Below are 25,299 nucleotides of genomic sequence, written 5' to 3' on the forward strand. Positions count from 1 at the left end.
ACTCTTCAGGTAGGAATCAGACAACTCCTACAGAAGTGAAACCGTCAAAGTTGTTCAGATACTTTCAACATTAAACAATGTTGAAATATTTAAAATATTAATAGATCTGCTAAACAACAACCAGGGACTTTCCATGGTCAAAAAGATTTGGGAAATTCACATGTACACATTATATTCCTGTCTTGGGGATTTACAATGCCAATAAATACAGAGGGAAAAAGGCTCAAAGCAGCCCAATTTTCATCATTCCTCTTTCAGATTGCACACGACTCTACTTACTTTCTGCAATACAACACAACTCTCCTGTGAAAGAAGTTGTTCACAAACTCTTACCTTCTACCTATGATGTTACTGGAAGAAAGAAATCCACATGTGTCTTGAGTGGCTTTTCTACATTTCAGTATTGATTGAAAGGTAAGTTTAGTATTTAAAAGAAGAAAAACTTCTAGTGAATGAATAGACTGAATATATATATAAACCAGTTTATATATACATAATATATGGTATTTTAGAACACTGAGAAAATATGACTACCCAAAGAAAACTAACTGATGTTGGCATTTTAGTATGAGAATGTCCAAATGTGCACAGGTAATTTTTAAAAAACTAAATTCAGGGGCTGGGTCTGTGGCTCAGTGGTAGAGCACTCGACTAGCATGTGCGAGGCCCTGGGTTTGATCCTCAGCACCACATAAAAATAAGTAAATAAAATAAAGGCATTATGTCCAACTTACACCTAAAAAATAAATATTTTTTTAAAAAACTAAATTCATATTATTTTTTTAAATATTTTTTTAGTTGTAGATGGACACAATACTTTTGTTTATTTTTATGTGGTACCGGGATCAAACCCAGTGCCTCAAGCATGTTTGACAAGCGCTCTACCACTGAGCCACAACCCTGGCCCCTAAATTCAGATTATTTGATATATATAATTTTGTATCTTACTTTTCTACTTGAAATTATATCCTAAGATTTTTCTGGTATCATTAAAAGTATTCAAACACATGATTTTTTTTTTTTTTTTTAAAGAGAGAGTGAAAGAGGAGAGAGAGAGAGAGAGAGAAAGAGAGAGAATTTTTAATATTTATTTTTTAGTTCTCGGCGGACACAACATCTTTGTATGTGGTGCTGAGGATCGAACCCAGGCCGCACGCATGCCAGGCGAGCACGCTACCGCTTGAGCCACATCCCCAGCCCCCAAACACATGATTTTTAATGGCCTAATAAGTTTTCCATCACAAGGTTGTACTATAATTATTTTAATAACTTCCTGTGTTTGGGGACATTAAAGTCATTTCGTATTCTTTCCCCTCTTTATACTCTTTATCGTTCTTCTTCTTTTCTTTTAAAATTGCTAATACTGATATTAATAGTCTTTATCCACATCACTGATTCCTTCCTTAGGAAAAACTCCTAAAAAGAACAATTAATGGGCTGAGTCTAAATTAACTTTTAAGATCTAATTGTTAAATGGTTTTGATAAAGAACATAAAAAATTACACTTTCAGTAAAAGTGAAGATACAAACCTAATCATGCCCTAGGCAGCCCCTATAAAGTCATGTTCATTTAAAAACAAAAAATCCTTATTATTGGGCAAGAATGACATCTTCATTGAATTTTATATCTTTGAAAGGGGAAATGTTTGTTATATATCTAGAAATAGTCTATTTTTGCTCTATTGTGAGTTGCATACTTATGCTATTTTTTATATCCATTTATCTAAATTCTTGCTTCATTCACAATAATTCTTGTGATATTTAGAATAATTATTGGTATATTTTTCCCTAGTTTGTCTCCTTTTTAATTTAGCTATTTTTGATATATAGATTTTCATCTTTTTTATCCTAAAATGACAAATTTTTCTTATTTCCTTTTATATTTAGTAAAAGCAGATGGTCACATTTTTTTTTTTTTTTTTTTTTGTGGTGCTAGGGATAGAACCCAAGGCCTTGTGTATGTGAGATAAGTGCTCTACCAAATGAGCTATAGCCCCAGCCCTATCCTCTTTTAATCATTTCTGATTAAAAGTTTACATTTAACTCTCTATTATATTTTATTTTTATAAGATAAATATATAAATTTTTATATAATTTTTTCCAGATCACTGATTGTCCATGTACTTTGTATTGTATGTATACAATGTGCTATGTAATGTATGCATGTAATGTATACCTATTTCTATCCATATTAATTTGCAATTTCAATTCACAATCATACATTCAAAAACAATGAAGTGCTACTTATAATATGCATAAAACAGTGACTATAGATAAGACATACAAACCTGTATGATAGAATAGGTTCTATTAGAAATGATTGAAATAACTAGAAGTGGTGAGAAAGAAAAAAAATAGAAAACACACACTATCTTTACGTAGACAAAATAAGATGTTGAGATATAAGTCCACAGAAAATATTAGTGGTTCAAGGAAAACCACCTTGAAAACCACTTTGAAACCACTTGCTGAATGATAGTTAAGAGTAAGGATTTTTATGCTGGGCATGGTGGTACACACCTGTAATCCCAAGTATTACAGAGCTGAGGCAGAAGGACTGCCAAATTCAAAGCGAGCCAGAGCAACTTAGAGAAATCCTGCCTCAAAATAAAATAAAAAATAAAAGGCTGGGGTGTGGCTCTTTAGTAGAGTGCTTGCCCTAGTGGGCACAAGGCCCTGGGTTTAATATCCTGTCTAATTCTATTCTTTAACCCAATGTTTCCCACTTCACAGAACCTAAGCAGAGAAAATAATTGCAAAATGTAAGGGAGCTCTACAAATAAAGTAATCATCATAATGTAACTTAGAAACAATTTAAATATAGACTGATTAAATAAACTTGAACCTTTTACTTAATGAACCATTTCACAGTCATTAAAAATGTACTAAAGATGGGGCTAGGGTTGTGGCTCAATGGTAGAGCACTCGCCTAGCATGGCTGAGGCACTGGGTTCGATCTTCAGCACCATATAAAGATAAATAAATAAAGGTATTATGTCCATCTGCAATTAAATTTTTTTTAAAAAAATGTACTAAAAAGGGCTGGGGTTGTGGCTCAGTGGTAGAGCGCTCGCCTAGCACATGCAAGGCCCTGGGTATGATCTTCAGCACCACATAAAAATAAATAAAATATAAAGGTATTGTGTCCAACTACAACTAAAAAATAAATTTAAAAATGTACTAAAGAGAAAAAAGAAAAGCTTCAATTCTTCTTTTATTTGTTCTATTTTTTAGTGGTTTTGTTAAGGTTCATAATATGCATCTTTAACTTATCACAGTTTACTTCAAATAATATTATATAATGTGTTGTATAAGAATATTACAAATCACTAGTTTTCAATTCTTTATGTCATGATACATACTAATTTTATCATACAATTTATATATAATAAACTATTTTTGCTTATATTTCAGATCTGAAAATTCGTCCCTGACACTTGTTTTTGTAAATAAAGATTCACCAGAACAGTCAAACTGGTTTGAACTATATGATTGTCTTCATGTTACAAAAGTTGAGTTAAAAAGGAGTGACACAGACTGTTTTACCCATAAAGTCTGAATTATTTATTATCTGGCTCTTTACAGAAAAAAGTCTCCTGTATAAACAGTCAATTATTTCTTAAAACAACTAAAAGTCAGGAAAAAAAATCATATTGACTTAAAAAAAATACCACCACTCTTACTTGCTTTATTTCTTTGTGAAGATCTTCCAAGTAATCGATATATCAGGTATCACACTACTCCTGCCTGAAGAATTTCAACATTTCCTCTAGTACAAGCCTGTTAGCAATGAATTTTCTCAGCTTCTGTTCTAAAAAGGTCTTTACTTCACATTAATTTTTGCAAGATGCTTTTGCTGAGTATATGAGGTTTTTGTTTTTGTTTTTTTTTCCTTTAAGGATTTTATTTCTGGCAAAAAGTCTGCTATAATGCTTATCTTTGTTTCTCTGTATGTAGTCAGTTTCTGGCTACTTTTAAGACTTTCTCATGTTCAGTTTCCAGTAGTTTGTCTATGATATGTAGGAGTATTTTGTTTCATTGTTATTATTATTACACTACCACTACTACTACTACTAGTATACTACTTTGGTCTTTAGTACATCTAGGGTTGTCTGATTTTCTTTTTAGATCTGTGATTTGATCTCAATTTTTTAAACTCATAGCTATTATCTATTAAAATATTGGCTTTGTCCTGTTTGTATTCTCTTTTCCTTTAAGATTCAAATTTACTAATGTTACATTACACTTGTCCCATCTTAGATGCTCTATTCAGTGAATAATATTCAATTTCATAAATGTACCTATGTTTGTTTATCCATTTTCAGCCTGGAGGCCTTAGTTGCTCCAAGTTCTGGCAATTAAGAATAGAGCTCCTATAAAACATTTGTGTGCAGATTTTATATGGATCTAACTTTTCAACTCATTCAGGTAAGTACAAGGAGTGCAATTGTTATATGATGTTAACAGTATTGTTTTGTTTTTTTACTTTGTTTTGATTCATTTTAGGTACCAGGAATTGAACCCAGAGGTACTTAATCACTGAGCCATATCCCAGTCCTTTTCATTTTTTATTTTGAGACAGAGTCTTGCAAAGTTGCTGAGGCTGGCTTTGAACTTGAGATCCTCCTGTCTCACCTCCCGAGCTGCTAGGATTTTAGGCAGGCACCACAAGAGCCTGGCTTGATTCATTGTACAATCTGTCAAAGCACATCTCTGAGTAACTTTTTTAAAATATTTTTTTTAGTTGTAGATGGACACAATACCCTTATTTTTATATGGTGCTGACGATCAAACCCAGTGCCTCATGCATGTGAGACAAGAGCTCTACCACTGAGCTACAACCCTAGCCCTCTATGAGTAATTTTTAAAAGAAAGGTATGTAAGAAATATCATGTGCATAGTATATTTTCTACGAATATCTTTCTATTGCCTTTATATACAGATGACACAAAATCTGAGTTTGATTCTGTTAATTGCTTTATTTCTCAATAACGAGTAAGCTTTTTACCTTTGCCTTTTTTTACATCAATGATAAAATAAGAAATAAAGCTACTCCAACACCTGGAGACTAAATACTATGCTACTGAATGAACAATGGGTTGCAGAAGACATCAAGGAGGAGATTAAAAAATTTTTAGAGGTGAATGAGAACACAAGTACAACATATTGAAATCTCTGGGACAGTATGAAGGCAGTTCTAAGAGGAAAGTTCATTGCATCCATGCCATGAATTAAAACAAGAAAAAGTCAATAAATAAATGACTTAACATTACATCTCAAAGCCCTAGAAAAAGAACAAATCTACACCAAAAGCAGAAGACAGGAAGTAATTAAAATCAGAGCTGAAATCAATGAAATTGAAACAAACAATTGAAAAAACTGACAGAACAAAAAGTTGGTTTTTTGAAAAAATAAAGTTGACAGACTCTTAGCCATGCTAACAAAGAGAGAGAAAACTCAAATTACTAACGTACATGATGGAAAAGGAAATATCACAACAGACATTGCAGAAATAAAGAAGAAATTAGAAATTGTTTTGAAAATTTGTACTCCAATAAAATAGAAAATATCGAAAGCATCAACAAATTTCTAGAGTCATATGATTTGCCCAAATCGAATCAGGATGAGATACACAAGTTAAACAGATCAATTTCAAGCAATGAAATAGAAGACACCATCAGAAGCCTACGAACCAAGAAAAGCCCAGGACCGGATGGATATATAGCCGAGTTCTACAAAACCTTTAAAGAAGAACTAATACCAATACTCCTCAATTTATTTCAGGAAATAGAAAAAAAAAAGGCAGCTCTTCCAAACTCATTCTATGAGGCCAATACCACCCTGATTCCAAAACCAGGCAAAGACACATCAAAAAAAGAAAATTTCAGACCAATATCTTTAATGAGCCTTTGCTTTTTTTTTTTTTTTTTTTTGAGACTAATTTTTGACTGAATGAAGTATATGGTGTGCAGAACAGCAGCAAGTATTATTTACTTAGATATTGGCAGACTTATTCTTTTGTTAAACTATTAGTGTGGTAGAGTTTAGACAATCTAGTCAGGAACTGATCTTGGTGTGAGATTTTACTGTTATTACAGTTACTTACAGTAAAGATTTCAAATTCTTCTACTGGTAGACTGCTATGCTTACTGTTGGGTTCAGCCTCAATCTCAGGTAGGTCTTAGGGTTCTTTTTCCTATGCCAGCCCAAGTCTGCTTTGCATTTATGTTGATCCTAGGTGGGAGTTTCTGACTCTTCCCCCAGTAGTAGAAGACCTCTTCTTTTTTATATAGGCACAGGACTCTGAGGCCTAAAGTGATTTTCTGTACCTCTTTCAGAGGTAAAGTGTTTTCTCTTCTTTTTCTAGCAGCAATGAGCTTTTGCCTTTATCCTGTATCTCCAGAGTTTCTCCCCACAAGAGCAGAGAGGTTTGACTTCTACTCTCTCTCCAGAAACTTATGAAATAAAGAGGTTTTACATGGGAGGATCTCTGTGTCTGTCTTCCAACAGGCAAACACTTCCTTCATTCCTAGACCACAGAGATAATTTTCTGAAGTTTCCTGCTTTGCCCCCTCTCTTAATTGGGAGTACTCTGTGGAGCCCAAGGGAAAACTACCTGCAAGCAAATGTGAACCCCTTTTGTAATGTGGAACCCTTAGAACTAGCCTATAACTGGCCTTGAAAAATTAGTTAAATTTTTTTAAGTTTTCTTCTTGCCAACTTTCCTGGTAGCCATTTCTTTATTTTGTGCTATGCCAAAGGTAAAATAATTCAAATAACTACATTCCTTTTCATTTTTCCTTTTTTTAGAATTTGTAACTAGGTTGCTTTGCAAGCTCACCTCTCTGAAAAGAGAGAAGTTATGATTTTGTAGCTTATTAAGTTTTTCTTGTGGTGAAAAGGGAAAGGTCTCTGTATATTCTACATCCTGAGTAGAAGTAGAGAGCCCCTTCCACTTCAGTTCACCTTCCTTTTCTATATTTGAAAGACATCATCATTCTTCCACTCATCCAGATAAAACCTTGGAAGTATCTCTGACTTCTCTACAACAGTGTTTAATATCCTATCAGTTGATAATCTGACTCAGAGAAACCATTAGTGTGTGTTTATTAGAACCCTCTTTATTCATTTGTTTAGTACATGAACTTATATCATCTCACTATTGTCTCATAACAACATTCTTTGAACCAGCCTGCATTCTAATTAAACCTAACTTACGATAGCATTGTGATCCTCTTCTGCCTTTATAGGCCACCTTTTTTCAAAAACAGGTACTCTGTTCTAGTTCCATGCTGATTCAGATCATCTTTTAAATCAACAATTGAAAATCTGAACATTCAAGTCCTATTACAAAGGGGACATCTAACATGAAAAAAATTCCCTGATCACACAGAATTCTTCTCTTCTGAATTGTAGTGGCTTTATTTGTACCATAAAACTTAAAATAAACCTAATCTGGTCTGGTATTAAAGTTGTAATATATCTCTTTACATTCTTCACTATAATATAAATTCCAGAAAGGCAGAGATCAGATCTTATAAGTTGTTACAATCCCTCTTTTAGCCTTCCTATATAAACATTTATCTTGCAAATTAAAACAAAGCAGTAAAAAGGACAGGCACAGTAATGTGTGCCTATAGTTCCAGAACTATAAGTGAGACCCTGCCTCAAAAATAAATAAGTAACACCCCCACACACAAAACAGCAAAATAAAATACAAAACTAATAACATGATCCTTATCTTCTTTCTTATCTATGTATCATGAATATATCCCTGAGTTCCTGAAAAGGTAACTAAAAATTTTCAGCAGTCCATAAAACATTGTTCTCAAAAAGAAAAAAAAGTACACACACTATGACTATAATTATTATACCATCCAAGATGAGAAGAATCCAATTAGGATTAATTTAGGGACTTCCTAGCATCATCAATCAAGATAGCCAGAAAGTTTACAAAGAAAAAAGTCACTGCCATTAATAAAAAGAAATACGCCCATCTACCTCACGGATTCTGCTAGTGTCTTATTTGGTAATTGTTCTCAGGCATTTTGCTAAGATGGGAAAGTGACATGGTTCTTAAACTATTTCCAATGAATGAGGAAGAGTATGATCACAAACAAACATAGAAAGAAAAAAGCAATTCTAATATTTTATGTCTTTTATAACAGTACTCCACCTATATTTTCAAAAGTAAGCACATAAAAATCCTATATGCTATTTTAAAGAGATGTCAGAGTAGGTGTCATTTTTGCCAATTAGCTTCCCTCATCAGGCTACAGTTGTCACAGAAATTCTTCCTGGAACCACGTTAGTACCTGACCATATTTGACTTGGATAAAAGATATTTAAAAGCGGTATCTTTTTCATTAATTCTTGAGAAATGCTCAAAAAGAAAAATAATTTAGTTGTTAAAGATAGATAAATAAATAATGTACCTGATGGTCTTCCTTACCAATCTGATGCAGAACTGTTTTAATCCAATAATTTAACTTTCAGTAATTTAATATGAGAAAATAATCATATAACAGAATATGACTTTGGGTTAAGTTTTTTGTAGTCTATATATAATTAACTGGTATTTTTTTATTAACTGGTATCTATTATAATAATTTTTTTTGGTACCAGGGATTGAACTCTGGGGCCCTTAACCATTGAGCAATATCCCCAACCCTTTTTTATATTGTATTTAGAGACAAAGTCTCGATGAGTTGCTTAGGGCCTCGCTAAATTGCTACGGCTGGCTTTGAACTCACACACAATCTTCCTGCCTCAGCCCCCCTAACCCTGGGATTACAGGCATGCACTACCCAGCTAACTAATAATTCTTTACATTAAGCTTTCCCTGCTCTAATTATAGTGTTCTCTCTGATTTTACATTGACTAGGAAGGGGGAAGGGGGGATTCTTTATACTTTTCAGTGTTGACTGAATGTTGTATAACACCCATATGTGCTTTTGGTAATAATAAAAAAGGCATGCTAATTTTATTTTGCAAAAAGTGAAGAAAATTTCAATGCAAAATAAACAGTATAAGAAGTTTTTAATCTTTACAGGACAGAAATATATTTGCAAGATTAAAATGATAGAATTCTAAAAAAATATTAATTTATATAAAACTACAACTGGTTCAGTTTTTCTTAATACCAGTTTCTTTTCAACATTATCTGAAATTGTGTTTCTGTGTAATTTTAAATGATAGAAATTATTTAAATTGCCATTCTTTTTCTCTTAGTTATGCCATATATTGACCTTTACAAATAGGCTGACAATGTGGTATCCTGAAATGTGGTTCTTCCATCACATAGTTAGCCTCCTTTGTCTATTTCAGCCCCTCTTACCATGTTCAAGGATTATCAGTTGAGCTCCAGCTTGTGCATTTCCAACATCATTCTCAGCAATGCATTGATAGAACCCTTCATCTGATTTCACCAGACCCAAAACTTGAAGATTATGTTCCTTCTAAGAAAGAAAAACACATGTAAAATTTTATAATTTAATTGAAAAATGAGTTCAAAATTTGAAGGATATATTCTTTTCAGGAAGACAAATAAAATGTTATGATTCAATTATTTAATATTACCTACCTAATTATGTGTTAACTTGATTTTATATTAAAGTATTAGCAAGGTACTGACTTAAATGACTACAGCAGTACATACTGTCATTTACAGTGAAGAACCTAACACCTACAGAAAGTTTTATCCTCAGTGTTTGCAAACTTACATCTTTCTTTGGAAAAATACCTGGCAAACAATACAATGTGACTATGGATAAAGTCTCAATTAGTGAATTTAAGGTATTATTTTCTAAAATTATCTGTAATTTCAATAGTTTAACAGATTAGACTACCATAAATTAAATGAAACTGTAAACATATGAGCTTTCCTTAAACTACAAAGTACTGCATGAATGTCAACTATTGCTACTTGTATACTAAATGTGGTATGTGTATGTGTATGGGTGTATGTATGTATATTTATATATATATATATATATATATATATACACACTACCTTAATTTTATTTATTATTTATTATATCTTTTTATTATTTCTATTATATATTATTTATTACATTTTAATTTATTATTTATTTATTTTATTTATTTATCTTTTTGTGGTGCTGAGGATCAAACTCAGTGCTTCACATGTGCTAGGCGAGTACTCTACTACTGAGCCATAACCCCAGCCCTATAAAAATGGTATTAAAATGTCTACAATAATGTGCAAATACTGATAAAATAAAAAATGCTAATTCAGGTTGTATTTTAATGTTATACTTATGAATTACTTTTTGTAACATGACATGAATTTCAAAAGTAGAAAATACTTTCTCTTTAAGAATGAATTACTGTGGCTGGGGTTGTGGCTCACAGGTAGAGCGCTTGCCTTGCACATGTGAGGCACTGGGTTCGATCCTCAGCATCATATAAAAATAAATAAAGATACTGGGTCTATGTGTAGCTACAAAATATTAAAAAAAAAAAAAGAATGAATTACTGCTTGGCGCAGTGGCGCATGTCTATAATCCCAGTGGCTCAGGAGACTGGGGCAAGAGGATCACCAGTTCAAAGCCAGCCTCAGCAAAAGCAAGGTGCTAGGAACTCAGTGAGACAGTGTGTCTAAATAAAATACAGAATAGGGCTCAGTGGTCGAGTGCCCCTGAGTTTAATCCCTGGTAACCCCCTGCAAAAAGAATGAATTACTTCTATGACAAATTTATAACAAGCTATTAAATCTTTAACAACTATAATTACTTCTGATATTTCTTATGAATGTCATGTATAAATCTTAAGGTATAACATTAATATTTATTATTACTTAAACTTGGATAATTCTTTTATTAGAGTGTTAGCTAATGATGATGTATTATTACTAGATAATGTCTACTAAGCAGTTCATATATATACGTATATAAAGTAAAAAGCAATTATGGCTTAAGATTCTTAATATATTTAGCATTTAAAATTTTTAACTGATACATAAAAATGTGCATATTTATGGGGTATCATGTGATAATATACTTACTTTTTTAAAGAATCTTTCCTATTGTCACATAATTATCTGACATTAGGTCATCTTAATTTTGAAGGGTTTAGCATCAGTATATGACTTTTGGTTAAGTTTTTGTAGTCTATATATAGTTAACTGATATTATTTCAAAGGAATCATCTTTCCACACTTTAAGGGACAGATTTCCACTTTGTGTATAAAAAGTTGTCAAGACAACTGGGAACAAAACACAACACAACACACACACACACACACACACACACACACACACACACACAAATTATTCTCCAGAAAATGGTGGCAGCTATGTAAGAACACCAGACTGTTGGTAGACTCTTAAAAGTTTTTAGTTCAGTCACTGATTTGCTTATTTCACCTCATTTAAGCTATGAAAATACATGGGGATAAGCTTTCTCATCAGCCAATAAAGAAATTACATTCTATGCAAATTTTGCTATGATTTTTCTATTTTTTCTTTGTTTGCAATATATACACTGGCATATATAACATTTCTTGTGATTAAATTTAAAAAATAGTGTTTTCAGAAATAAATGTACTTCTTTGAAAAAATACTTACTACAATTTTAAAGTAATCACTTGGGATAACCATATCCCCATTCTTGACCCACTTCACAGTTGGAGTTGGTTTCCCAGTCACTTCACATTCAAATACAATATCCATGGATTCATGAGCATATATATTAGCAGGCTGTTTCAGGAACTCAGGTTGGGCTTTAAAATAGAAAGGAAATTAAGAAATTAATGAAAATAAAAGTTATTCATATTTCAATCAAGGTATTATTGAAATTAAGAAAGTAAAAATAGGTAGCCAGTCATATTTCAGCCAATTTTTTAAATCCCAGAATCCTTGAGTTATTTACTTATTATTTGAAGTTCTCTTATATTGTTATAAAAGTATATAACCAATATATATTTAAAATACATGTTAAGAATACAATATCTTTAAAAATTAACTTTCTGGTAAAATAATTAACTTATAATGATAATTTCTGAGATATATACTGAGAAATATTTACTAGGTTGACTAAGTTCAGGATCTCATACATGCTAGGCAACTGAAGATATGAATATTATAAGCTGTCTTAAAATGAATATTAAAGTATATTTCTCTGAGATTTATACTACTTTGGAAAAGCCATAGTTAAAATTCAGAATTTAAAAGATTGACATAATCTTCCTTTTTAGTCAGCTTGATGAACTACAACAACAACAAAAAGTATAACAAATGTCACTAGAGGCCTTAGATCACTCATGTAACACATTCATATTAGTAACATCCTTTATTACATGAAATGTTTTAGGATTATTATAGAAAACATATGTACTTGTAAAACCCTGAATGATAGTATCTCTCTTTCCCCAAAGACGTAAATCACTGACCTATAAATAATACATTCATATGATTTTTCATTAGAAAAGTTGAAATAGATCATCTAACCCAATTTCCTATCTAATGCTGTAATTTCCTATATAGCACCCTTAGCATAAGGTCTTACTGATCTTTATTTGAACATTTCAAATGACAAGCAACCCACTGTATCAAATGCAGCAAGCTCCACTATAGGCTAATTCTAGTAAATAACAATGATAACAGCAGCAGCTGTATTTACCAGTGAGCTAAAATGTGCCCAACCTGCTGGGATTTTGATTGAGACTGTGTTGAATTTGTGGCAACTTGACATTTTTTTTTTTTTAACAACACTAAGTCTTCCTTTCCATGTACATGGTTTCTATCTCCAATTATTTAACACTTTGATTTCTTTCAATATTTTAGATTTCAATAAACCTTGTTAAAACTTTGCTAGTTATGTCCCTATGTATTTAAAAAAAATTGGGGGGGGATGCTACTGGAAGTGGTACCTTAATCTGAGAGGGGTGTACAAGGGATTAAATTCAGGATCTCATACATGCTAGGCAAGCTCTCTACCACTAAGCTACAACACTAGCTCTAAGACATTCCTAATTTCCAATTGTTCACTGCTAGTATGTAGAGGTGTAAAGGACTTGTGTTTACTGGCCTTTTTAATTCTGTGGCCACTTATTATTTCTATTAGTTTTTGGAATTATCTGCATAAAGAATTGGAATTATCTGCATAAAGAATCATTTTGCCTAGGAATGCTGATAGCTTTATTTCTTCATTTCCAATCTGCTTTTCCCTTTTGCACTCCCTAGAGAAGGGCAGGCCCTAGAAAGAAGTCCAAACGAGCAATATAACTTAAGTAAATGAAGAATAAGAGTACTGAGAGCACACACAACCCCAGGCAAGTAGACCTTAAGAAACAACATACATTCACAATAATTTCAATCCAGAAAATGTAAAATATACTGATATTGAATTTGACTATGCTTCTAACATTGGCTAGACATTTATTTTTCTGTGAATTTTCTATACAAGTACTCTGCCGTTTTTCAATTAGAGTGTTCACAATTTTCTTATATGTATATATAAGAACTTTTCATAAAATGCCAGTTTTGGATTAATAGCCTACCAAATCCAAATCCAAATCCACCAGTCTTTGCAAAACTAGATGTGGAACTTTGCCAGCTGGTTCTTTGTTAATTTACTGGAGGGGCACTGAATGACATGGCATAAAAAAGGGCTTATCTTTCAGGTTGAGGTGTGATTCTTTTTTCTTTTGTGTCTGGCATGGCTTCTAGAAGTTCTGCAGAAGATCCATTGTTGATCACCATTCAAAAGTTTCTCCAGTTTACTTTACCAGGAGCCTTTTTGAGTACCATCTCTGAACCACAACCTTCCTATAACTAGTGTCTAGCACACCTGCTCTGGCTCATAACACTCTAGCAGTCAACTTTCTGTTCATCATCAGGAGGCCATTAGCATCCCAGCAAGTGGCTTTCTACAAACCAACCTGGACCTGTGGCATTCCAGCTGTGGATCAGCTTTGGCCCACTGATATGTCTTTGGGCAGCAGTTATTCTCTCCCCAACAAGGTCTCAATGGCAGGCCTGGAGGAGAGCTATCTTCCATTTTGTTTCTTTCCTTTTTTTAAATATGTACACTATATATAAAATGTTTAAATATATATTTTAATGTATATATTTTTAATTTATTTTATTTATTTATTGTTTGTTTGTTTATTAATGTGGTGCTGAGGTGCAGGTACCTCCTGCACCCTAGGCAAGGGCTCAACCACTGAGCTACAACCCAAGCCCCATCCATTTTGTTTCTTTTTGGATTCTCTCCCTCAGCTCAATGTAGTAGTAGCTAATGTTTACATTTACTATGTTTTTATTCTTCAGAGTTTTATTCATTTTAGTAAACATCTTGCTCATTAATAATTCTTTGTAGGGCTGGGGTTGTAGGGAAGTGGCAAAGTGCTTGTTTAGCACGTGTCCGGCCCTGGGTTTGATCCTCAGCACCACATAAAGATAAAATAAATAAAATAAAGGTAGCGTGTCTATTTACAACTTAAAAACATACACACACACACACACACACACACACACACACACACACTAATTCTTTTGTATTAAATTTTCCCTTTTAAAATGCCTGATGTGATTTCTGGCCCTTGACTGGATCCTGACTAATAAGGTGAACTACTAGAACCCCTTGTCTATATGCCATCAATATTTCTTCTCAGTTTTCTCTTTTATCTATAACTTAAGGCATACATTACTCTACCAAAGTTTTTAAATTTTATGTAGTAAAATTCATAATATTTTTAAATTTTGGTATCCATATTTCATTATTCTCTTTTAACTCCAAAAAGATTTCCTTGCTTCTATATAACATTTTCTTTCAGTATTTTTATGAAATAATCTAATCCATCTGTGTTTTTCTAAATGGAAAGCTTAGTAGTCCCCACTAAGAGCAAATGATTTGAAAGTTAATAATAAAAGCCTATGTGCTGAAGGGGTTTATTTCCGGATACTAGTTGGTTTCACTGATCTGTCTATTCTTATACTAGAATCATAAAGTTATTGTAACTATGCAAAATGTTTTACTATTTGGTAGAACAAGTACTCTACTTTTATTCCTTTACTTGCTCAAAAATTCCCTAACATGTTTATTTAGCCCCCTTCCAATAAATTTAGACACAGCTTAGGTTTTCACTGTTCCTTTTCAAAGCAAACAGATAAAAAAGAACAATCTGGAGTTTTCATTCGAATGGCAATAAATTGTAAGAAAAATAAATATTTGCAATCCTGAGTCTTCCTCTTTAATAATTAAAGTTATGTTAAATAAACTTGTGTTAAAGAAACTTCATAGATGCCACTGATCTGTCCTGAGCTACCGCATTAGGACCCAACAGACCAAACCTGTTGAGAGCCACAGCGGACGGGGCCCCAGCAAACTTTCAGACTGCCAGCTGATGATTGGCTCACAGTGGCCCCAGCAACTTCTAGCTGACTGGCTCCTCTGCGGTGATGCTCATTGGGCTGTTTCCCCGCCCTTACAGACTACGGAGCTGCTCATTGGGGGACTTTTTTTGGCTCTGTCCACTCGACCCAGCCAATCGGCCTCAAGAGCAGGAGGAGTGGGAGAGGTTGAGAGGCTTGTGGGAAGCCAGTGGTGGCAGTTGGGCTCTGAAGGTTTTCATGAGGAGCTGTTTTGTTTGGCATGTGTGGTTCTAAAAATAAAGTTCGTTTCTTTTGACAAGTGGCTCCTGAACTGTGCCCAGCCAGACTGCGGCACAAACCAAAATGGATTCACTCATGCTAAGGTTCTATAACATCAAACTGACACTAGTTTGTCTATCTGACTTTTTGAGAAATTAGAAGAGACAGATAATAGCCAAATACTCACATGTGCCAATTTTAGCTTGCATGATAAGGAAACCTCCTCTGCTTTAACCCTTACAAGAAAAGTAACATGTAGTAACTTGGTGTTAAACAATATGCTCTTTGTATTATGCTTTTTCCTTGTTTCTGCTCAAGCTACTTTATAAAAATTGATTTTTCTACCATGTCTAGTGTAGCATTTATCTATTCTTTAAATGAGATGCTGCCTGATTCATAAATCATTAATAAAAGGTAATGGGATCATTTAACTAAATTTATTTGTCTTTTGACTCTTACATATTTATTTTTCAGTAAAAATTTACTGTAAGACATTTCTAATGACTAGTAGTCAGGAAACCTAGAACTGAGTTCTGCCTCTAAACAGGGATTGTACTACACAGAGATTTAAAGACCATGGGTTTCAGTTTACTCTTGGACTAAGTAAGTACAATAAGCTTCTCTACACTATTCCTAAGTACACTAAAACTTTAACCACTGTGATTTTATCATTTCAGTTTGTATATTTATAACAGCTAACATCTATGATTGCTTTCTACTTATTAACATTCATTTCCCCCTAAAAAACCCTATTATTTAGGTATTATTATATTATTTCCACTTTACAAAGGCATTAATACACTGAGAGACTAAGTAACTGTAGTGTTATACAGCTTTTTGACAGATCTGGATTTTGAACCTAGGAAGGCTAATTCCAAAATCTGTTTTTTAAAACAACAAACAAACAATGTTTTATTTCATACAAGAGTATAAAATAATAATTTCCCATGTATTTATTAGGTTGCTTCAACAATTATCAACACAGCATCAATACTGATTTATCTATACCCAAAATCCATCTCATTCCTTGCTGCTATCCCTCCCAGATTCTTTTGAAAGCAAAATTCAGGTACTATATATCATTTCATATATAAATATTCAAGAGCCTCTATAAGACAAGGACTCCCATTTCTAAACATACTTGTAATATCATCATCAGGCTAGTATCCAGAATAATTTCTTAATATCACCAATTATTCAGTCCAAGTTCATATTTTACTAATTTGCCTATGTTTTTTTAAAAAGAATATTTATTTTTTAGTTGTAGTTGGACACAATATCGTTTTTATTTTTTTATGTGGTGCTGAGGATCAATCTCAGGGCCTCACACATGCTAGGCGAGCACTCTATCGCTGAGCCACAACTGCAGCCCCTAATTTGCCTATGTTTTAAAAACTGATTTATTTTATTTGAATTGGGCAAAGAAGGTGTATTTACATATTAATTTGTTAAAGTTTCTTTTAATTCATGGGTTTCTTATTTATCTCTTACTTTTCTTTGTAATTTGTTTGTTCAGAAACCAAGTCATTTGTCCTGTGGAGTTTGGTGGAGTCCATCTTCTGCTGACTTCATAGCCATGGTGGTATTTAATATGTTCACTGTACTAAATGTAGACACTTGCGAGTCAGCTCATTCCCCTCTGCCCACCAAGACCTCTTCATAGGCAGTTCCACATGCTTCCATCTGGATGTTCAAAGCTGAGTGTCTCCTTTTTGTAATGTTAACAGCCTTGGATAATTACTCTTTTACAAAATACTAATATTCCACCATTCTTTCTATAAAGAGAAACATCCCCTCAATTATTTATTATATTTCCTCAATTAATTAATAGGATAACCTTCCAATTATCCGGTTATCCTAAAGTACAGTTATTATAAAAGCGCAGGATAAATGTGTGATTCTTTCTCCATAGTTTTCTATGATTTGGTTTTCTAATATCCTCACCCTAAGTTGATCACTAAGGATTTCTTTTTTTTTTTTAATTGGTTGTTCAAAACATTACAATGATCTTGACATATCATATATCATGCATTTGATTCAAATGGGGTATGAATTCTTATTTTTACCACATATACAAATTGCAGGATCACATTGGTTATACTTCCACATTTATACATACTGCCATTCTAGTGTCTGTTGTATTCTACTGCCTTTCCTATCCCCTTCCTATCCCCCCTCTCCTCTCCTCTCCTCCCATCATCTCTCTCTACCCCATCTACTGTAACTCATTTCTCTTTTTCCCCCCTTTCCCATCACATCCTCCTATACGTAATTTTGTATGACAATGAGGGTCTCCTTCCATCTTCCGTGCAATTCCCCTTCTCTCTCCCATTCCTCCCACCTCTCGTCCCTGCTTAATGGTAATCTTCTCATGCTCTTCCTCCCTGCTCTGTTTTGAGCTGCCCTCCTTATATCAAAGAAGACATTCAGCATTTGTTTTTTAGGGATTGGCTAATTTAGCATAATCTGCTCTAATGCCATCCATTTCCCTGCAAATGCCATGATTTTGTTATTTTTTAGTGCTGAGTAATATTCCATTATGTATAAATGCCACATTTTTTTTAATCCATTCAACTATTAATGGGCATCTGGGTTGGTTCCACAGTCTAACTATTGTGAATTGTGCTGCTATGAACATTGATGTAGCTGTATCCCTGTAGTATGCTCTTTTTAGGTCTTTGGGGAATAGTCCGAGAAGGGGAATAGCTGGGTCGAATGGTGGTTCCATTCCCAGCTTTCCAAGGAATCTCCATACTGCTTTCCAAATTGGCCGCACCAATTTGCAGTCCCACCAGCAATGTACAAGTGTACCCTTTTCCCCACATCCTCGCCAGCACTTGTTGTTTGACTTCATAATGGCTGCCATTCTTACTGGAGTGAGATGGTATCTTAGAGTGGTTTTAATTTGCATTTCTCTGATTGCTAGAGATGGTGAGCATTTTTTCATATATTTGTTGATTGTATATCCTTGTCTGAGAAGTGTCTGTTTAGATCCTTGGCCCATTTGTTGATTGGGTTATTTGTTTTCTTATTGTTTAATTTTTTGAGTTCTTTGTATACTCTGGATATTAGGGCTCTATCTGAAGTGTGAGGAGTAAAAATTTGTTCCCAGGATGTAGGCTCCCTACTTACCTCTCTTATTTCTCTTGCTGAGAAAAAAACTTTTTAGTTTGAGAATGTCCCATTTGTTGATTCTTGATTTTAACTCTTGTGCTATGGGTGTCCTATTAAGGAATTTGGAGCCCAAGTGGTTATACTGCAAACTAGATATACACCTAGAGTACTTTGTTTCATTTTTATTTCCCATTCTCAAGAATTACTTGGCAAATTTTTAAATCTACGAAAAACAAGATATATTCAAATAAGGCTAACTTCTAATCCCGTTTTTCCTGTCCTATTTCCCTATAAGGAACCATTTAATTTTTATAGTTTATCTTATCATTTTAAAAATTATAACCAACACACACAATCACACAATTTATCTTCATCTCTCTTTAAATTATAAATAGCAGCATGCTAATTTTTTCCTACCACCAAAGCCTATGCCAATAACTAAGATAGGTCCCTTTATTAAAGAACTGACAAATTCCTGAGCCCCTGGGACTGGGCTCCTCCTGCTGAGGCTGAGTAAATAATTCTGGAAAAGAACAAAATCCTCTTTTTAAAGTCAAATTAATATAATTTTAGCATGCTCTTTTAGTAAACAGTCTTTCAAAGGCTATTAGAAAAATCATAAACAATGTTCATCATTTACTTTTCTCTTTCATAAATTGTAAAATAATGCCTTTAAAATGTTCTCTGGATTTTAACTACTCTGAAGATAGTATTCACACCAATTAAACACAATGTAAGAGCAGATGTTTGTGGTTGGGAAGTTAAATGGATAACCAGAGAACAAATGAGTCAATTACCATAAGAAAATAAATGTTGTAATGGAAGATTATGCATTTCATTACTGAAGAGATAATTAAGCTTCAAATTCTCTTTGACAGCTTCCTATCTCTTTTAATGCCATCATTATTACAAGAGTAATTTTAATTGCTAAATATACAAGTAGAATTTGATACTAAAACAAATTATACTTGCAAAATTCTTTTACTAGAAACATCACTTAATTTCCATCATTATTATATAATGCTGGAAATTGCCACTCAAACAGAAAATAATATAGGCCCAACACCAATGTTTCAAGGTTACTTTACTATGTTGTGATTTTGAAGATAATAATTTTGTTTATATTATCTCTGAAATGTTGGAGTTTCTATTGTTTGATTATAAGTTCATAAGCATTGAAATTATTATTACGCACTTTAAGTAGAGAAATAAAGCAATTCTGGCCATTTGGGCTTAAATGCACATTTGATGTTCTTAAGCTTTTTTTTCTGTAATTCACAAACTGACATCTTAGTTCTTGAAAATTTTTTAAAAACAAAAACAAATAAAAATTTCATATTTAACAGGTCAAAATTCCCTCAGGGATTTTAACAGTTTAATCACAAGTTTGCTATAGGTACTGGTTCCTATAGCACACAAAAATACACTAAAACCCTCTAACATTGAGAGAAAGCGTCCCAATGGAGATGAACAGTTTCTTCAGTAATCTCTAGGAATATTCCTTGATCCCATAGGCCTCACAGTGACATGGGAACTGTGAATTATAATATACTGCATTTGCTGGTGCTATTTTTATACACCTAAGCAACAGCTCTGCTGCACAATAACAAACAAAATATGCAACTTCAAGGGCTGGGGCTGGGACTCAGTGATAGAGCACTTGCCTAGCATGTGTGAGGCACTGAGTGTATTTTATATAAATAAATAAAGTCCATTGACAACCAAGAAAATATTTTTTTAAAAAATATGCAACTTCATTTAAAAAAAAAAAAAGCATTTTCTTAAAGAATGTTTGCAGGATCCATAGGCCCCATTTCTCTCTATTTCTAGTCCCTGAAAGCATGCCCTGTTTATCTCTGAAGCAACAGTGGCTTAAACCATAACCGTTGCTCAAGACTTTAGTTGAATATAAGTGGGATAAATTCCAACATTTTCATTAATCAGCACTATCAAGAGTTAAATATTAAGGAGCTGGGGCTGTGTCTCAAGTGATAGAGTGCTCGCCTAGCATATGTGAGGCAGTGGGTCGGATCCTCAGCACTATATAAAAAGAAAATAAAGATTAAAAAAAAAGATATAGACATTAAGGATAAGAATTTTTTCAAGAATTCTCAAGTTTCTCAAGAATTCAATGTTTTATACTATTAGTTTTCTATAAATCTACTTCTTGGGAATCTGAGTTTTCTGCATAAGCTTTAAATGTGTAAAATACTGTAAAATTTTAATTGCCATGTAACTTTAGCACCCATATTTACGCTCATGTTTACAAGCTGGATTTGTGATCACAGAATTACAATACAATATTTTTCAAATTTGAGGTCTCAGGGTCTATAGCTCTTACATTTGAAAAATTACACATTATTTTTAATTTTAAAAGTTCCCCCAAACCTTCATTAAATATAGTTTTCCTTTCCATAACAAGATAAAATATAGTTAGTCTTTGCTTGATGTCCCAGTGTTGAATTATATGTACTACATTTTGTTTATACATTCACTGGTTGCTCCTACGTTTTGGCTATTGTGAATAACATTACTGTGAAGTATAAAACATCTCTTTAAGACCTTGCTTCCAATGCTTTTGAATTGTTGGATCAAACGGTAATTATATATGTATATTTTATTTTCTGAGAAACCACCACAATATTGTCAACAGCAGCTATACTTCTGGCTTAGAGTCAACCCTAAGTACAAAAATTTTCTAATTTCTTCATATTCTTTTCAACACTAGCTCTTTTTTGTTTTTTGAAACAGGACATCCAGAAGAGTGTAAGTTTTTCATCACTGTATTATTTGATTTTTTTTAAGTTTTAGTTGTTGATGGACCTTTATTAATTTATATGTGGTGCTGAGAATTGAACCCAGTGCCTCACACATGCTAGGCAAGCACTCTATCACTGAGCCACAACTTCAGCCCTATGTACCATTTGATTTTTTACTATATTTGTGCATTGCCTATTTAAGAAAATTTTATTCATTACTGGATGGTTTGTCCACTCCCTGCTTCTCCCTAATTTTCTTTCTGTTGGTTAGGTTTGTTGACTGAGAGTACCTTTTGCTTTCTTTCTTTTCTCCATCTCTTTACTTTCCTTTTCAGCATTTTCAAATTTAAAATGTTGAGCAATATTCATTCTGTAAGATTTAAACAAGCCTCAAACCACGTTACAATACCAGAGATAAACAATTATTAATATTTTTGATGTGTGAAGTTTCCAAATATTTTGTTTCAAAAACACATAAAACAACTGTAGTTTTTTTTTTTTAATATCAACTGGATCAACCATAATACTTTCCTGCAAACTGTGTCTGTCTCTCTTAAAAACTTTATATATCAGTACATATATAGGTACTTCTTCTTTAATAGCAAAGAGATACATGACTATGTCATAATTTAACCTTTTTCCTATTAATGGATATAAAAAAGTTACTTTTGATTTTTTCTATTACAGGTAAAGCATCCTTTTATATCATCTTTGTATACATGTGCAAGAGCTTGGAAGAACAGATTTCTAGAGGTAATAAGCAGATGAAGGAGTTTTCGTATTTAAAATTTTGATAAACATTATCAAAGTCTGTACCAATTATATATTCCTATCAGAGTTTCACTATCAATGAGGCTACTGAACGTTCTACTTCAGGTATTAGCTAATGCAATAAAATAAGAAAAACAAAGACATACAAATATGGGGAAGGTGTTGAGAGCCACAGCCGAAGGGGCCCCAGCAAACTTCCAGCTTCCGGCTGATGATTGGCTCACAGCAGCCCCAGCAACATCTAGCTGATTGGCTCCTCTGTGGTGATGCTCATTGGAGATGCTCATTGGGCTGTTTCCCCACCCTTTCAGACTGCCAGCTGATGATTGGCTCACAGCGGCCCCAGCAACATCTTGCTGATTGGCTCCTCTGCGGTGATGCTCATTGGGCTGTTTCCCTGCCCTTTCAGACCACGGAGCTGCTCATTGGAGGACTTCTTTGGCTCCGCCCACGTGACCCAGCCAATCGGCCTCAAGAGCAGGAGGATTGTGGGAGTGGGAGAGGCTGGTGTTTTGGTGTGAGAGGTGTGGGAAGCCGGTGGTGGCAGCTGGGCTCTGAGGGTTTTTCTTGAGGAGCTGTTTTGTTTGGCGTATGTGGTTCTAAAAATAAAGTTAGTGTCTATTGAAAGTGGCTCCTGAATTGTGCCCAGCCAGACTGCGGCAGGAAGGGTGGGAGACTCCTCTTCCCAGGATATACCATTGAAATGATCGCCTACTGAAGGGATATTCAAAAAATTTCTTGGAGAAATTCTAATATACATTATTATACTATTTGTAGTAGAGAAAAAAACCCTCAGTGATTCAATGAATAGCTATAATAACTACACAAACTACAGCACATCTAACTGAGGTATATGTTACATCCTTCCTACAGAAGTATAATATAAGACAATAGCATTGGCATCACTTGAAAGCTTGTTAGAAATACAAAATCTCTGCACCCACCTCAAACCCTCTGAGTTAGTATAAGCATTTTAACAAGACTTCAATGTGGCCCATATGTATTTTAAATTTTGGTAAGCAATGCTACTGGTTATTTAAATGCTGACTGTAGTCCTAAATGTACAAACATGGAAAAATTCTAAAGTTAAAAAGTTACAAGGAATTTTTCAGAGCAAATTGGATGATACAACTCTATTTTGAATGAAAAACTATATTTTATATGTAAATACACACAAATAATTTTTAAGACACTGATAAGAATATACACTAAATTGATGACAGAAGGTATCCTCTGAGGAAAAGGGTGGGAATGGGGAAGGGGCAATAAAGGAGAAGATTTACTTTGTTGATATGGTATTTAATAATGATATTATTAATTTTATCATTTTTAAGAGAAAAAGCCAAAAGAACAAATTGAAAAGCTATTAGAACTAAATACAAATTTTTGATAAAATAGCAGAAAAAATGATCATCTTGTGTTTTTTTCTGCTGTCTCTAATATTTACACAACCAAAAAAAAAAAACACCATAGAAAATGTAAATTTTAAAATCTAATTTGCAATCACTATAAAAGCAATCAATAGTTATACATGTACCTATCAAGGAAAGTATGAAATCTTACAGTTGGCAGTTCCTAAAATTTGAAACACCAGGTACAAAAGACTATTTCAAAAACTTTAGCAACAAGTTATCTGAACCCTTGTATGATAATTAATGCATTAAATGATTGATATTAACTAAAACCTACTGTCTCCAATATATAACTATTCAACTTCAGTTTCCTCTTCTGCACCTACTTTATTCTTTCCATTTTAACCTATCTCCCCTTCATCCCCCACCTCTTCCTTCCATCTCTCCTTTTTTTCTTTTCTCTTTATTTTTATCCCATCTTCAAATTCAATTTAGTGTACTCTTACTTATGTGTAACCCTTTCAGCTTATTTTATATTCTTTCTCATCATGTTCTTCTTGAGTTAAGAGACCTGTAGAGGTTATCGGTAATGTATTTACATAATATGTTGATATGTGATTTACTTTTAAGCTACCACTATTAACTTGAGGTACTCTCTCCTTTCAAAAAGGGACTGGAGGCTGAAATTAACATGCTGAACTTATATATTGAATCCTAGATATACTGCCAGCACAGAACTTCTTACAAAGTAATAACCACTCATTAAATAAAGGATTCCCATATTAAAGAAGAAAAGGAATTAATGTTAGTAAATGTACAAATCTAGGACCTCTGAAAATGAGAAAACAGGCAAAATTTATAACTCACCCCAAAATTCATAGACACTGAAAGGGATGAAATTCCCAAAGCTATAAGGTTATCAATAAAATGATTAATCAGCTAAAAGAATATCTAAAGAATGAATTAAGAGCAAATACAGAAAGTGAAAGGCCATTTCAATAAAGAGAGAGATTCGGGGGTGGGGGGAAGCAATCAGAACTCCTGGTAATGAAAGATATAGTAAATCAAATAAAAAATTCAGTTGGAAGTATCCAATAGATTAGACTATGTAGAAAACAGAAATTCAGGCCTCAAAGACAGAATATATGAATTTCAACACTCAGTAAGTGGCAAAGAACAATAAATACAAAAATCATGACTAGAATATACAAGAACTCTGGGACAATATTAAGAGGTCAAACTTAAGAGTCATTGGCATTAGGGCTCGGGTTGTAGCTCAGTAATAGAGCCCTTGTCTTGCACACACGAGGTCCTGGGTTCAATCCTCAGCACCACATAATTTTTCCTTTTTTTAAAAAAAGAGTCATTGGGATTAAACAGGGCATGGAGATACATGTTAATGGAATTAAGAACCTTTTCAGTAAAATAATAGCAGAAATTTTCCAAATCTTAGGAATGAGACAGACATCTACATATAGGTTGCATACAAAACTCCAAATAGATAAGACTAAAGAAGAAGCTCTCCAAGACACATCAAAATCAAAATGCCTAATGTGCAGAGTAAAGACAGAATATTAAAAATCTCAAGAGAAAAACATCAGGTCACATTTAGAGGCAGACCTATTGAATAAGGATTACTTCTGACTTCTTAGCTTAGACTCTAAAATCCAAGAGGGCTTAGAATGA

General features: G+C 33.3%; 1 protein-coding gene across 13 annotated transcripts in view; it reads right to left on the minus strand.

The window, feature by feature from the left end:
• Positions 1-25,299, minus strand: part of Neo1 (neogenin 1) — a 227,141-nt gene that overhangs the window by 90,176 nt on the left and 111,666 nt on the right. For all 13 annotated transcript variants that reach the window (XM_078049332.1, XM_078049330.1, XM_078049328.1 and 10 more), the window contains exons 6-7: positions 11,589-11,743; positions 9,338-9,458 (exon numbers count right to left, since the gene is read on the minus strand). In XM_078049332.1, the coding sequence (XP_077905458.1) occupies positions 9,338-9,458; positions 11,589-11,743 (276 nt within the window). The remainder of the gene's footprint in view (positions 1-9,337; positions 9,459-11,588; positions 11,744-25,299) is intronic.

This window comes from Ictidomys tridecemlineatus, chromosome 5, assembly GCF_052094955.1.
Source record: "Ictidomys tridecemlineatus isolate mIctTri1 chromosome 5, mIctTri1.hap1, whole genome shotgun sequence".
NCBI classification, from domain to species: domain Eukaryota; kingdom Metazoa; phylum Chordata; class Mammalia; order Rodentia; family Sciuridae; genus Ictidomys; species Ictidomys tridecemlineatus.